Here is a 16,693-nt window from a genome sequence, read left to right on the forward strand (position 1 = left end):
TCATGGGGCAAGCAACTGTTCCTAGAGAAGCTATCTACTAGGATTGATTCTGAAAGTGACAAAGCCACACACACACACACACACACATACACACACACACAAGGAATAGTGTTGAAGGGTATACTGACTTTCCCTTCCCCAGGTTGTAGAGGAAATTCTATCATCAACAGATCATTTACCTGACCTTGCATGCCTAGTGGAAAAACAGCTTAAATTCAGAATTTGTAGAGATAGGCATATTACCAAAATCTCAGCTGAGTCATTGGTCTACCTAAGGCATGTCACATACCTCTCGGCACTACCATTGTTACTGATGAGACTGGACATGATCTCTCAGTTTAGTCCTTCTCAACCTTGAAAATTCATGTTTCTAAAATCCTATGCTCCCATCTCCAGTAGTCCAGGGGTAGCACTAGCAGAAAGAGCACAGAGGGAAGAAACCAGCCCTGCCTAAAGACCACACATGTAATGCACCATGATTCAGCTGGGTCCCTGAACTGTCTCAGAATAATCACCCCCAAGTTCCTGATCCCACATAACTGGTGAGCCAATACTCTTACAAATAAAGATACAGAGGATATTTCAGGTAGGGAAGGAAACAAATGCCCTTGAAAACACATCAACCATCAATGACATATAAGTATATATGGCACAACCCCATTTTTGTAAAAAGTAGACAAGTTAAATTCCATATAAATAGAGAGAGCTACACATCGGAAGAAGGTAATGGAAGGGAACACCATTGTACTAATGGTTTGTATTCCTAAGTAGAATTGAGAGCATTTTCTCTCTCTAATTTTCATTTTGTTGGTACTTTTTTTTTTCTTTTAAGAACAGGTGTAGCTTTGGTAATAAGAAATATATCTTTTTAAAGATGAAATTAAAAATAAAAAATAAAGGGAAAAAAAGATATGATCAAAGAAGACTGTGGCACTGGAGATTTTTTAAAAAGGGTCATAACTTAGTTTACTTGCTCTCAAAACTGTGAGAGCCCAGCAGAGATTAGAGAGAAGAACAGAGGGTAAACATACTATCACTAAGGGGGGAATAGAAATAGGTAGAAAATGGGGATGTTCGATGTCTGCTTGATTCATTTGGCAATGTTCTTATGACAGATACACATATGGGAAGCCCGTCCCAGGACATATGATGATGACAGTGTGCAGAAAGTACAGTAACCCTTCTAGCTGCTATAGTGGGGAGTCACAGGCCGTCTGTGAGAAATTCAGTCACCAGGTAGGTGGAAAACCGTTCCTTCTAGGGACTAACAATGGAGACATTGTTGATAAGCAGTGAATTACAACATGGTGCTAACTCAGGAAGAGAGCAATCTATAGGAGAATTCCGTGTTAGCTACACTGATTTTTAAATATCAGCGATTTAACACAATGGGAATTATTTATTTCTTGTAATTGTCCACTGTGGGTGTTCTTGGTTCACCAATCTCCCAGAATAATGAAAGTTGAGCAATCTCCAATACTTGGCATCCAAAGCTGCCTTGGGCATCTACCTGTATGAAGGAAGAAGAAAAGGCATTATACCTGTTACAATTTGGATGGAAAGGGTATAGGTTTTGCCTTCTTTCCATGAGCAAGAACTTGTCACATGGCCCCTCCTAGGTGTCAGGGAGGTAGGAGACATGGTCTCCAGATGGGCAGCCCCTTCCCAGCAACACCTATATACTATGGAAGGGGAGCTCGACTTCGGTGAAAAGTTAGCTCCCTGCTACAGTAGGATTACTCACAAATTTTTAAGGCATTTCTATCTCATTAACTCTAGGGACTATCAGATACTAAGAAATATATCTATTATAAACCAGATACTATTATGAAATGCAATCATAATTAATCCATAGAGAATATTTATTGTGTTCTTACCATAGAAAACCCCTAGTTTATAATGTCCCAAAAAAAATCTCACTGGATTAATTGACCACTGATCTGTCCAGTATTATGTTTTTGTATTTTATTTTATCCCCTATTAGCTAAACAGCCAGGGCTGCTTCCCTCAGCAAATAAAAACCAAGATCTTCCAGATGAAGAGACAAGGGTATGAAATGAAACTTGAAGTGGAGGCCAAGATCCAAGAAGAAGGAACAGGTTTGCATACAACTTGGGTATGGGAGAAAAAACAATGAACATAGATTTATTTCCTTTGCCAAACTATGAACTGAAAGGGAAGTAGTAGTGTAAGAAGTTCAGGGAGATCATCCTTTCAAAAAAACTTATTTTTTTCTTTTTCTTTTTTCCAGAGATAGAATTAACTGGAAAAGGATCCATTGAAATAACAAGAACCATAACCAAACTCTCATTCGTGAAAGTGGACCCACACTTTAGACAAGGGATCCCCTTCTTTGGGCAGGTGAAGTATTTTCTAAGTCACAAATCAAATTTGGTACTATCACTTAATAAGTACATCATATTCTGCTAAAACCAGATCTGGTTTATTATCTATTGACTAATGTAACCAAAAGTATAAAACCACATAAAAATAAATCTGTCCCTCTATAAATTGATATATGAAATCTACAAAATTACTCGAAAGCACCATCATAATTAGAAGTGGTTTTTTTTTTTTTTTCACCTTTGGCACAATCTTTTGTGTGTGATATCACTCAATCTTTTCTTGGTTTACCAGTAGTCTCGGATTTTTATATTTCTCACAAAAATCTCAAAATCTATGGTGGCCACTTACATTATCCTGCTAACACTAACTTTGTATGGAAATGAGTGGGTAGATGGCTTTCATTTTTATTTTGAAGTATAAAAGATTCCACTGTACCTGGTGTTTCTTTCATGGATATTATATTTACATTATTTTCTCTGTAATAGCAAGAATATATTTTTAAAAAAACAGTGCACATAAAGGCAAAATACTGTTATTTAAGGCTTCCAGATTTTTAAAATATAAATTTTCTCATGTATCTACAAAATACCTTGTATTGTTATTTTTTGTTTTATAAGCAGACGTACAGATGGCTCTTTCTGACTCCAGAGGTCTAAATGGCAGTTTTATGTCCACGAATGTATAATTATTGTGTATCATATTCTTAATGGAAATGTTATAAGGTTTTAGGTGTGGAGACTATAAGACAGAGAGGGACTAGACCCCACTAAGGTGGGGTGGAGTATGTTTTAGAATATTTTGATTATGTTATGACAGCAAAAGATTTGAGAAACTTTAGTCACTTCCTAAAATGAATAGTCCATTTATTTTTAACTTCTCAGAGATAATATTGTACTTTTTTGACATTTCATTCCTGCTAAGTAACTACCCCATTAGTCATAAGACTCTTTCATCAAAAAAGAATCAGAATTTTGTACCTATCCTTGTCTTTGTATGTGCAGCCAATAGTTCATTGGCAAACTCAGATTTTATTAATCAATTACAAATATGGATCCAAGTCTTCCAATTGTGCTTCCTTCTCCCAAATTGTGCTTCCTTCCTTGGTAGAAGGAAGAATCATCATCTTTGCGATCTGAATCAGACTACTCATCTACTACTGAGTTCAATATTAGCAGTAATTTGACTTTAGGCCCTTATGAAATACTGTATGATTCTCCTCAACTTTGCATTTTTCACATGGGAAGTGCCTCATAATATCTGCCTACCTTTCAAAAGTTTGAAAGTCTAGATTGAGAAGCAGATGCATAAAAAACAACTAGAAAAGTACACAGGGTAATGCATTAGCAATTGTTAACTTGTGCACTTATTATACTTTAGAACACTAACCCATAGAAAGTTAAGGGTTGGTCACAAAATAAGTGTTTGGGGCTCAATTAAATTTGGCTAAAGAGTTAAAAATTTTCATTACTATCTAACACTTGTGCTCTGTGACTCTCCAAGAGTTCTATATAGTACATGGCATTTCCAAAATATCCACAGAATACTTTTTTTCAGGTTATCCCTATCATCAGCTCCATGATTCTCTACATTTTCAGACTGTTTTATTTTGTTTTATTTGGGGGGGAAGGGGCAGAGCAAGAGGGAGAGAGAGAATCCTAAGTAGGCCCCTCACCCAGTACAGAGCCCGATGCAGAGCTCAATCCCCCAACCCTGAGATCAACCTGAGCTGAAATCAAGAATCAGATGCTTAACCGACTGAGCCACCGAGGCACTCCCACAATGCTTTATTTTTCATCTTAGGGCTGATTACTCCTAAATAAATATATAATATCTGTGCATTTATTTAACATCTATCTCTTTTCTATGATGGCAGGAACTTTGTTTTGTTCACCGCTGTAGCCTCAATGCCTGGAACCATGTCCAACATATAGGACATAATAAATATTTGTGATAAAATGAATGTTTGGTGACTGCTGGGTATTAACCATATAACTGATCCACAGATTTTAATCTTCAGGTTCAGCTAGTGGATGGGAAAGGTGTCCCCATGCCAAATGAACTCGTCTTCATCACAGCAAATGAAGCTAACTATAACTCCAATGCTACCACTGATGAGCATGGCCTGGTTCAGTTCTCTATCAACACCACCAACACTATGGGTACCTCTCTCACTGTCAGGGTAAGTTTGAAAAGAAGTACCAGTGACATGAAGGAGCCTTGGAAATAAGGTTGCAACCTAAAAGTGATGAAATTTCCAAGTTATATTTAGTCCTATGGAAATGGAAAATAAATAAATAAATAAATAAATAAATAAATAAATAAATAATAAACGTAACACCCTTCAGTTTGCAGGGTGGTGGGAGTAAATGTGATATTTAATTTCTTTTTTAACAGTTGATATGTTATTTTGAAATAAAAATAAATAAAAATTTACTTATAAAAAAATGATAATATATATTAAAGCACTTAGTAAGCTCCCTTTACCTTGAATATTATTATTGTAAAAGTCCAGTTTAACATCACTAGCATTTACTTTCAAGTATATATACTCTATAAATTATTGTTCTTACTTTATTTTTGTCCTGCTATTCTAATTTTCTCCAAGTTTTTGTTATACCCATATAACTTGCTTTGTATAGCATAGAGTTCTCTATTCATTAATGAAGATGTAGATATACAGTAAGAGATATAGGGATACACAATAGATATTACATAATAATGATGATAAATAAACAGGATAAATAATATGCTTTATTGACTCCACTTTAAATAGATGGCATGAAAGCCCATACCTCCTAATAATTAAAAATTGAGTATTCATTCATTTATTCAATCAAGAAGTGTCTTGAATGTTTTCTATGTGCTAGGCAATGTTCTCATCCTGAAAATAAAAATATTATTTTTAAATACTCCCTCTTTTTGGTAATCATTTACCTATTATCATTAGAAAATATATTAAAATATAAATAAACTGTTCTACTGATACAAGGATTCGTTCACACCACTTGGGAGGTGAGGATGAAGGTAGAGGAAGCCTGAAAAGAACAAGGAAAAACTTGGAGAAAAGTTAAACTGCAACTCAAGTAGGGCCTATGAACTTTATGAGTCCAGAACCACAAAAAGCATTAAAAATAACCAGCTTAGGACAGTCCAGGAGAGATCGACTTCAACTAATTCACCAACTCAACTCATGAACCAAAGCCATTGACAGAAAGAGTTCTCAGACCTCTATGGCTGCAATATCACATTTATTCATAATACATATTTAAAACCCACCATAAATAGGTTTCTGAAATGTAGTTCTTCAGTTTCTGAAGAGTATTTAGTCTCTTCAAGGAGCTTTTATAGCTCCAACATCTCTGTCTGCATAGGCAAAGTGGCCCAAAAAATGTCGAGCAAATTAAACAGAGCAAAAGATGCCTCCATGTATGCTCTTCAGAAATTTAAGTACCAATCCAAGGAGCCTCTGCAGTGTAAAGATCTGCAATACAGATAAACACTATTCTCACTTTTTACTGTGGAGCAAAAGCTTTCTAGGAACTAGTTAAGGTAGGACAGTGAACTAATGCAGTTTTGTGAGAACACTGATTCGCTATGACATCTGATCTAGAAAATAATATCATTTTTTTAAATTCATTAGGTCAAACACAAGGATCCTAGTCCCTGTTATGGCTACCAGTGGCTGTCGGCAGAGCACGAAGAAGCTGATCACACCGCTAATCTTGTATTCTCCCTAAGCAAGAGTTTTGTCCACCTAGAACCTATGCCTCGTGAACTGCCCTGCAGCCAAACTCAGACAGTCCAAGCATATTATATTCTGAGTGGACGGGTCCTGCAGGAGCTGAAGGAGCTCGTGTTCTATTATCTGGTGAGAAGGAAGACCACTTCATTGACTCATCCATAGACAAAAGCCCTCTGTGGGGCAAGGAATTAAGAAATTCTTCAGCCATCACTACTTTGACTTATTATCCATGTTCCTGTTGAAAGTTTGACTTCTCTTAGGGCTAAATATTGCCAGCTGGAGCTCAATAAAACAAGCATAAACATGAAGGGCAGGACATGGGGTATAAGATTTCTGTCAAGCAAATCAAATTCCTTTTCCTTTCCTTTTTTGCAGATAATGGCAAAGGGAGGCATTGTCCGAACTGGGATGCACGTGCTGCCTGTGGAACAGGGAGATAGTGAGTACTTCCACAATTCTACATTTCTGCCCCACTCCGACATATTCAGCCTTACGTTGCAGAAATATCAGAAAAAGTTTCAAATAAATAGCGGTGATTTCCATCAAACTTCAATAAATGAGAAGTTGAGAGGGGAAAGAAAGAATGGGTGTTTATTTGTCCGTTTTGCCCTTTATCAAATATTTCTTTTCTTTTCCTTCAGCATCTTCTGTTCTGATTACTTAAAATGTTGAGGTTGTTGTTTTAGAATCTATGCTTATTCCAAATTTTCAAACCATAAATATTCATGGAGCTTCTTCTCAAAATGGCATTTTAGAATTGTTTCAGGAAATGGAGAGAAGGTAAAATCTTGGAATACTTCCTATATACTAGGTCTTTTGCTGAATCATTTATATCTATCATATTTCCTTTTTGAAGATAGTTCTGACTATGGAAAGTTAGACTGGGTACTTCCACCATTGAAATGGACTCTCGCCATGAACAAATATGGAGCAATATAAACCTCGGAAGCTTTCTGCTCTTCTTACAAGAAAACTATCAGGGAGCTACTCTTTTGATGATAGCATAGCATCACAGAAGCACCATTGTAAACTTACTTATTGAAGCTTGACGAGACTTCTAAAAAAATCTACATAGGTTTCAAAAAACAACTATCAAAGGAGCATAGTAGTCCTCTTAAGAAAAAACATAGAATATTTGGTTGCTAGAAAGTTAAAGAAGATATGAGGATAAATGCAATGTGTTAAATTTTTACTATTACATCACACAACTTCAGGTTCTATTTCCCTTCTCTAGTGTGAAGTCTAGATCAAACACTAGCCAAGTGGATGTCTCCATACCCTCAGATAGCATCAGAACTTTATAGAGATGAGCTAAAACTGAAAATTGGTGTGAAATCATTATATGATCTATAAGTGAAGAGAACCCTTTAATAAAGTTTTTTTCCTAAAGCTAGAGTTCTTAGAGGTATAGAATTCTTAGAGGTAAACATTCATTTATTACATCTACTTTTTCTGATACCTGTTATACCAACTAATAGAAACAGTAATTCACCAGACCAGGCTCCTAAAAATGGCTCTGTGTAACAGAAAAATTTCATTTCAGCCCTGGGGAGTTGTCTAAGCCATAATTGCTTCCTCGTTCTCTCTGTGCTCCAGTGAATGGCCATTTTTCCGTGTCAGTCCCTGTGGAGTCAGACATTGCTCCCATTGCTCGATTGCTAATCTACACCATTTTACCTGATGGGGAAGTGGTTGGGGATTCTGCAAAATACGAGGTTGAAAACTGTCTAGCCAACAAGGTGGGTTTTTTTATCATAAAATTTTCAACATTTAAAACCAAAAGTTGCTATTATCAATTACATTCTACATGTGAACATTGGGGCTAACGGGTTAAATGAATTTTCCAGAGATTTTCAGCAAGGTAATGGCAGAGTCAGACTAAGAAGCCATGTCATTTGATTCCTACTCCAAAATTTTCATGCATTGTCTCTTACTATATGATACAGTTCAGAGTACCTTGCTCCCTTCTATGATGAAGTGCTGGAAAATATGTAAGCAAGTTTTTAAGGCTACGAAAGAGCCAAAAGAAAAATACAAGAGCATCTAGAACCATTTGCAGTTGTTTTCTCAACCATTCTCCCCAATTCAACAGGTAGACTTGAGCTTCAGCCCAACACAAAGTCTCCCAGCCTCACACGCCCACCTGAGAATTTCAGCGTCTCCTCGGTCCCTCTGTGCCCTCCGTGCTGTGGACCAAAGTGTGCTGCTCATGAAGCCCGAAGCAGAGCTGTCCGCAGCCTCGGTGAGTTCCCGGCAGCCTCGGGGGTCAGGAAGGCTACACAAGGGGCTCAGAGCAAGGAGAAATGCCTATCTCAGTAAGATTGGATCTATTAAAATTCTATTTATCTAAGAGTTTATAGTTTTGATCTCCTTCCTGGGCACTTTGTTGATAAGAAATATATCAGATTTGAATACATAGATATATGTTTATTTACATAAATTTATATACATACATACACAAATATATATATGTATTTGTGTGTGTTTATATATATATATATATATATCTCTCTCTCAATAAAATCATACACCATTCAAAGTCCCTGAAATCCTAGAGCTCTATGAAACTAGTAACAGGCGTTTTCAAGCTAGTTGTAATGTTTGAAAAAGTCTAACAAAAGTGGTGCATTGACCTGCACTACAACTGATATGAAATATCAAATTTCTGTTTTTATAAGAATTATATCAAACACTGTATGCCCCAAGACAAACATAATTTCTGAAGGAAGATATACATTGTCTCTGATGAATAAAAATTTGGAAAAATGAATTATATGGTAAATGACATTGATAAATGAAATCCTTTAAAATGTTGGGTGAATAGAAGAAATAGCAGAAGGGTATGGCTGGAATAGAACAATGAGAAACAACAACACGTGCTAATAGTAATCTGCTTATATTTTCAAATTTTCAATATGAAGCCAATTGAAATAACCTTTTTTTCCCACTATCAAAATTTTACAAAGGGAAATTTATATTTTACTCCCTAAAAAAGAAAGTTTTAAGAAAAGACATTTTACATTTTGATCCTTACAAATGGAATTTAACTGAAAATATTAGAATTCTTCTAAAGGAAGTATTAAGTACATTTCAATGAGAACAAGGGGATACATGGAAAAATAATGATGTTTTATGTTTATATAACATAATTTTATAGTTCTCAGGGTTTTTTCTAAATTATAACAATGCTGGTGGATAGATAAGGCAGAATGTCCTATTAGTTTGTTAATAAAAAAGCAGAAGCTTTCAGGTAGTTAGTAGTAGACCTGGGTTAGAACACTAGCCCAGTCCTCTCCAGCCTTGATAGTATTTTACTAATGAAACACTTTGCTCCCAGTAGCATAAGCCATCCATTCAACACATATTTATTTCACGTCTGCTGTGTTCTAGGTGTGCCCATTGTTTGTTGAAATGCCGGGGTGGGGATCTAGTAGTGAAGGACTCAAAAGACAAAAAGCCATGCTCTCATGGAACTTATGTTTCCACAGATGAGATAGACAATAACACATAATATGCTTTGGAGAAAAAGCAGAGAGGGGAGATGGAGAATAGTAAGAGGGAGCTACCTTCGAGAAAGCACGTAACTTCATTACCCTACTTACTTGGCCAAGCAGTTTTAAACTCCTTTGAACATAATACAATGCACTATCAGCATTTTTCTTCCCCTTCCCCTTCAAATGAATTTGAAAGCATCATTTCCAATATTATATGTACTGTGTGAAGATATGGAGCATTTTGTTCCCATGAATAATACCTAAGAAAATACTATCCTGTCCTATATAGAGAGTATATACTTATTCATGTGCCAGTTTAGAACATGGGTTCATTAACTTTGTTAAACACTGAGTCAGCTGCTAACCACAAGGAGAGACAAAGCTATCACTTCATTGTATCATCCTGAAATTTTATGGCACATCTAAAATACAGCATACTCAATTTATCTCAATAAAGTTTTATTCCATTCTAACATGGAATCTAGTGTTTGCCTCTGAACTGTGTAACAAATTATTGTGGTGTTTGAGGACTCAGATGAGAATGTTCTGGGTTCTTTTCCCCCCTAAAACTGTTTAAAAAAAAAACAGCTTCGAAATCATTTCTATAAATTACTGAAGCAACAGTGGTGCTCAAACAAAGACTGATGGTGATTATTCTTTTCTTTTCTCTTTGCGCTTAAGAAGAATAAGCCACAAATAAGTTTGTCCTTTCGTCGTTTGCATTTGTACAGGTTTATAACCTACTACCAGTGAAGGACCTCACTGGTTTCCCTGCAAGCTTGAATCAACAGGAGGAAGATGATAGAGACTGTGTCAATCGCCATAATGTCTATATCAATGGGGTCATGTATTCCCCTGTATCAAATACAAATGAAAAAGATATGTATAGCTTCCTACAGGTAAGTTCCTTATATTGTAGATGATCCATTCTAAAGATTTACAAAATATTATATATGAAAAAATTATGTATTGTAATGCCTTCATATCATAACTGAAGCTAATGGGACACAGAGAGCTCAAGTGACTTCTCCAAGTCACTAATAGTCACAGATCTGTTACTAGCAACAGAGCCAGCCAACTTTCTGGACTAGTAATCAAGTTTTTTTTTTTTAACTTTTCCTGAAATTCATTGCCTTGTGTTATTTAGAAAAATCACATATATAAAATACTACTCTTAAAAGAGTTTTAGGGGTGCCTAGGTGGCTCTGTCGTTAAGCATCTGCCTTCGGCTCAGGTCGTGATCCCAGGGTCCTGGGATCGAGCCCCGCATCGGGCTCCCTGCCTGCTTCTCCCTCTCCCACTCCCCCTGCTTATGTTCCCTCTCTTTCTGTGACTCTCTCTGTCAAATAAATAAATAAAATCTTAAAAAAAAGAGTTTTAACAACAAAATAAAATTAACCTCCATAAGTATACCAATATCCCTTCTACAGATGTGAACATTAAAAGTTTAGTATTAAGCTAATTGGATTATTTGTGAAATTCAATGAAGTATGTGCCTATATATATTTTATAATACTTATGTACTGATTAGGTGATAATCTCCTTCATAGGATATGGGCTTAAAGGTATTCACCAACGCAAAGATTCATAAAACCAAAGTATGTTCACAGCCTGAACACAATGTAGTGTACTCATCTCGAAGACTATTCGCTTCTCCAGGTAAAAAACTAATAAAAATTAATATATTGAGTCAAATAAAAGAATATTTTTAAAGATAAAATGTGATAACATTAACAAAAATGGCCTTGTGATTCAGACATATTAAGGTTCTCGCTCAAGATCACATAGCAATACAAACCCCAAAATTCTGATTGTGTCAAGCCCCCACATGCTGAAGAGAATACAAGGCAGACTATGAAAAGTTTTCTGAGAGGTACAGTAATGTTGTGTGTCAACTATACTTCCATTTAAAAAAAAGAGAGAGAGGTGTAGATATGCAGAATAAAAGAAAGTATTAATTCTTATTGAGCAATCAAGAAAGTCATTCATAAGGAATCTGCCGCTAGTAAATGGAGATGTGTGAATGTATGAGATTGAGGAGGAAAGATAATTTCCAGAGGATCAGTATAAACTGAAACAGAAATGTTCACAAGTTGGGACTACATTCTCGCCAGTTAGATAAGGAAGCTCTTTAACTTACCTGAATTATCAGCCAATATTCATGTCGAAGTCACATTCATTTGTCAATGAAATGGGCTACTTTACTGGTGAATCAGATAGTAACCAAACGTTTATTTCTAGTCTGATATTTTCAAATCATGGTGGAATATAGTTTGAGTACAAACTAAAGAATTTGTCAAAGATCAAGGAAAACGTTTGTTCAGTGAAAATTAACTGGTTATATGGAATTTAAATAAATATTATTATATTTTTTTATTATTTATAAATTAAAGTCGACCATCCTTTACAGTAGAATTTATAGTAAGCTTATGTATGTACAAGTATATATATGCACAAATTTTTTCAGAGAGCTGATTGTTAAATATTTACCAGCACACCATTAACAGAGAAGGTAAATAGGTGAGAGAACCTGACTGACCTTCTAGCACATGTGGAAATAAAGAACTTTTTAATCCTTGATCCCTCACTCCTTTAAACTTTCTCAGAGCCACTGTCATCATGTCTGGGTATGATGTTTCTTTGATCCCACAGAGGAACACACCAAATGGAAACTGACTCCTGCCTTCCTCCCAACCCACGTCCTATCACTCTCCTCTTGAGACAAAGCTTAGTAACCACAGAGGACTCCTCTTCTGATTCATAGGCCATCCCAAGTTCTTTCTGCCTCTAGGTCTCTGCTCTCTGCTTGTGATTCTCTTCCCCCAGCTCACTTAGAACTTATTCTGAGACTCCAGGATTCAGCGAAAATATCACCTCCTCAAAGAAGCTTTCCCTTAGCACCCAAGCATCCTCTCCTGGTTCTTGTCTATTCCATCATCCTGTTTCTTTCTTTTGTAGCATGTATCACAATCTCTTTATCTGTATATTTATTATTTCTGTCTCCCCCCTCACCCACCATAGTTGTATCTGAATTGCAAAGAGGCCATGAACTTACAAAGATGGTCCACATTTCCGAGCATCTCACTGAGACTGTGCGGAAGTACTTCCCTGAGACGTGGATCTGGAACTTGGTGGCGGTAGAGTAAGTAACTTTCTTTATATATAAAAGGCAACAGGGGCGCCTGGGTGGCTCAGTTGGTTAAGCGTCTGCCTTCAGCTCAGGTCATGATCCCAGGGTCCCTGGATCGAGCCCCGCATCAGGCTCCCTGCTCTGCAGGGAGTCTGTTTCTCCCTCTGCTGCTCTCGTGCTCTCCCTCACTCTCTTTCCCTCTCAAATAAATAAATAAAATCTTTTTTTAAAAAAAGGCAACAATATAGACTTCTCAAAATTTTCCATTTTTAGGCAATTTTTCAATATCCAAGTATTTCTTTTAGACACATCGCTATTTTCAGGAGAGGTTTAACATAAATACTTCTGCTATAAAAGTCTCACTATTCTAATTATATCAGAGCTAAGAAATTTTGTACACATTTGATTCTAAGACTTCCAGAAAATGGGAATAAAGACTAACTATGACCAGGCACGGCATAGACTAACACATATAAGAGCTCCTTCATTGGCCAACAATCTTGAGTTAAACACAGAATCAGTCAGGCCAACTACACACTGTAGTAGTAGAATTAAAACTTAAAAAAAAAAAAAAAAAGCCCGCCCTCATTGGAACAGTATTTTAAAGAGTAAAATTTAAGAGCAATCTCAGATTACATACTTAGTTCATAAAGATATTGTCTATAATAGATAATGCTATAATTCTGTGTCTACAGGAGATTCTAATATAGACTAGAATTGAAAACAGAATTGGAAGGAAAGGACTTCTTATATTTTCCCACTTTAAGTCTTGACTATACTCTCCTATATTGATATTTCTACTGAGTGCTTTCAAGTCATGACAATAGAATTATTTATAGGGGTTCCCTCCTAGAAAGGATTTATTTAACTGCTTACTTTCTGTTCTTCACATCTCTATCTTCCCCAGCTCCTCAGGGGTGGCCGAAGTGGGAGTAACAGTCCCTGATACCATCACGGAGTGGAAGGCAGGAGCCCTCTGCCTGTCCAGTGACACTGGACTTGGTCTCTCTCTTCCCGCCTCCCTCCGAGCCTTCCAGCCCTTCTTTGTGGAGCTCACAATGCCCTACTCTGTGATCCGAGGAGAGGCCTTCACACTCAAGGCCACCGTCCTCAACTACCTTCCCAAATGCATCCGGGTAAAGACCTCTCTTACCTAAATTGAACACAAGGTGTAACAGTCAAGTAAATTAAAAATTGCATTTTCAAAATACTGACAAACTCCTGTGTGTAAGATGTGCTCACCCACAGAGGAACACTCTCAGAGATATTCATATATTATAGAAGTTGTGGTTGCTGATATTCCCATATAGTTGCAACTTCAAACAAGCTTCTGACCCTTACCCCCACCCCATAAGGTTAGGAAGTTCATGCAGTGTGAAGATTTCTGACACAGTGAACAAAAATCAGTACACATCATTCTCATGTCTTAGATACCCCAAGTTTTCGACTTCTACATTCCATATATTTAACTTTCAAATATCATCATACAGCATTAATTAGATTAAACCTTACTTTAAAAGTTATTTGTGAGCATCTTACCTCCATTGAAACCATAACCATTTATAAATCTTGAATACTCTGCTTGGAGAGCCAAGGGAATGGTCGAGATCCCAGGCCAAAGAAGTAGAGCTCCCACAGGCAACATACCATCGTGAGTTTTCCTCACCTCTTGTCCCACCCCATAAAAGAGCAGATTATCCAAAAATACAAAGATTTCAATGTCAGATCCACTGTAAGGTAGTCAATCGGCATTTAGATCATCTTCAGTATTAGGCAACCTAAAATCTAACTAATCCCCCAATATACTTTATTTCAAACCATTCTCCCTTTGGTCTCCTTCTCCCTCTGATCTGTCTCTTTTTCTCATGTGTGGTTTCAGGTTAGCGTGCAGCTAGATCTGAATCCTGCATTCTTAGTCCAGGAGAAGGAACAAGAGTCTCACTGCATCTGTGGGAATGGCCGACAAACCATGTCCTGGGCAGTAACACCAAAGGCATTAGGTGAGGAACAGTCTCCTAGAGACAATTCTCTACTCAAGGATTGTATATATCAGTAGGATCCTTATATCTAGTGCTACTTCCTTCAGGCAAAGACCACGCCCCACCCCCACCCCCACACCCCCATCCTCCCCCACACCCACCCACCCCTGCCACCGCCATCGTAGGATATTTCTTCCTTTGTCTTTTATTCTAGCATGTCTAGAAGACTATCCCCACTTCCTTTACCTCCATCTATCTCTGCCTTGAATTCTTAGGATCACTAGCCTCTAGTTGATGCCGCTTCCATTCCTGTTCCTGTGTTTTTATAAAACAAAAAGAGGTTACAAAGCATTAAACACTTATAAATCTTGAGGTTTGGAGGCACGGAGAAAGAAGGAGATGGTGCTCATCTGTATTGCTCCTTTCTTAGGAAATGTGAATTTCACCGTGAGTGCAGAGGCACTGGAGTCTCAAGAGCTATGTGGGACTGAGGTGGCGGTGGTCCCTGAATATGGAAAGAAAGACACCATCATTAAGTCCCTGCTGGTTGAAGTAAGTAAGCCTACCCATTTGATAGGTCACAGTGAGCCAATAAAAACAATGGTGAGTTGAAGGTTCCAAGTTTTAGGTGAGAAGGGCTAAATAATACATAATGACAGAATATTTCACAATATTCTCTCCTCTGTCTCTCTCTTTTTCTCCATCTCTCTATCTGTATCTCTATCTTTCTCTGTCTGTCTCTCTTGATATTTACGTAATTTTTCCTCACTTTCTCATCTATCAACCTGTCTTCTTCATATTGCTTATACTTATAGATTCGTTTATGTAATACATTTGGAAGTCAGCTCCAATTCTTCTCTTCACCATCAAGAAATTTGTGGTTCCGCTATCAACATACGTGTCCATTTTCACCTCTGCCTTTTCTTTCTTTCCACCTACAGCCTGAAGGACTAGAGAAGGAAGCAACATTCAATTCCCTGCTTTGTCCATCAGGTAAGAGTCATTCATCGTAATTAGAATAGCATTGACTAAAGTTTCTGTAACATTGAATGTTCAAAGAATCTTATATCTTATTCCTACACTTTCCTACAAGGTAAGACCCAAAGAACCATCAAACCATTTGATAAATGAGGCACCTGGTTCTTACAGAAGCCATGTAATTTGATCAGGAAACTGTCCTTAAGCCATGCTTTCCCAAGTTTTTAATCTGTTATAGCATCTATGCAAACACGCAAATGTCTTTCTGACCAGTGTATGATGTGGTTACATAGAAAGTGAGTAGAGGGGTGCCTGGGTGGCTCAGTCGTTAAGCATCTGCCTTCGGCTCGGGTCATGGTCCCAGGGTCCTAGGATCAAGCCCCACATCGGGCTCCCTGCTCGGCGGGAAGCCTGCTTCTCCCTCTCCCACGCCCCCTGCTTGTGTTCCCTCTCATGCTGTCTCTCTCTCTCTCTCTGTCAAATAAATAAATAAAATCTTAAAAAAAAAAAAAAGAAAGTGAGTAGAATCAAATGAATATTGCCAAAGGGAATGTTTCCTTGAATGTTTAGTAATACAACATATGGGTAGCTGAATTCAAGCCACCCCAACATTGAATTTTGCACAGCCAATAGCATTTGATAATGAGACCATACGATGTTCTGGAAGAAAGAATTGTCTTCACGTGTACCATTATTGTCGTGTCAATATCTGTTTGATGCCAATCTTGTACCTGATGCTCTGTCAGTCATTTGAGAAGATACTAAAGAAACTCACAGCAGAATATATAAATTTATCTTGGTGGAGAATTTTCTAGTCTAAACAAAAACACAGAAACTTAGTACACTAAGAAATTTATCAACACAATGTGTTCTTACCTCAAACAATGTCAAATCAACATCACACATGTGTTTCTTGCCTTTCTCTGTCTACCTCCTAAGTTCTGTTTATAATGCTTATTATACTGCCAAGACTTCAAATATATAAAATGTGTTCTAAAAACATAATTGCCTGGTTGTTTAGCCT

The 16,693-nt window shown here is 37.1% G+C and overlaps 1 protein-coding gene across 2 annotated transcripts in view; it reads left to right on the forward strand.

Moving 5' to 3' along the window:
• Positions 1-16,693, forward strand: part of LOC123843985 (alpha-2-macroglobulin) — a 49,957-nt gene that overhangs the window by 7,181 nt on the left and 26,083 nt on the right. For both annotated transcript variants that reach the window (XM_045873883.3, XM_045873882.3), the window contains exons 8-22: positions 1,116-1,236; positions 1,985-2,099; positions 2,252-2,361; positions 4,364-4,525; positions 5,987-6,214; positions 6,464-6,527; positions 7,685-7,827; positions 8,181-8,330; positions 10,314-10,481; positions 11,133-11,241; positions 12,604-12,724; positions 13,620-13,848; positions 14,592-14,712; positions 15,122-15,243; positions 15,633-15,684. In XM_045873883.3, coding sequence (XP_045729839.1) covers positions 1,116-1,236; positions 1,985-2,099; positions 2,252-2,361; positions 4,364-4,525; positions 5,987-6,214; positions 6,464-6,527; positions 7,685-7,827; positions 8,181-8,330; positions 10,314-10,481; positions 11,133-11,241; positions 12,604-12,724; positions 13,620-13,848; positions 14,592-14,712; positions 15,122-15,243; positions 15,633-15,684 — 2,015 coding nt within the window. The remainder of the gene's footprint in view (positions 1-1,115; positions 1,237-1,984; positions 2,100-2,251; positions 2,362-4,363; positions 4,526-5,986; positions 6,215-6,463; positions 6,528-7,684; positions 7,828-8,180; positions 8,331-10,313; positions 10,482-11,132; positions 11,242-12,603; positions 12,725-13,619; positions 13,849-14,591; positions 14,713-15,121; positions 15,244-15,632; positions 15,685-16,693) is intronic.

Source organism: Mirounga angustirostris, unplaced genomic scaffold (genome assembly GCF_029215605.1).
Source record: "Mirounga angustirostris isolate CCGP_5_RB_7025 unplaced genomic scaffold, mMirAng1.0.hap1 SCAF_5, whole genome shotgun sequence".
Lineage (NCBI taxonomy): Eukaryota > Metazoa > Chordata > Mammalia > Carnivora > Phocidae > Mirounga > Mirounga angustirostris.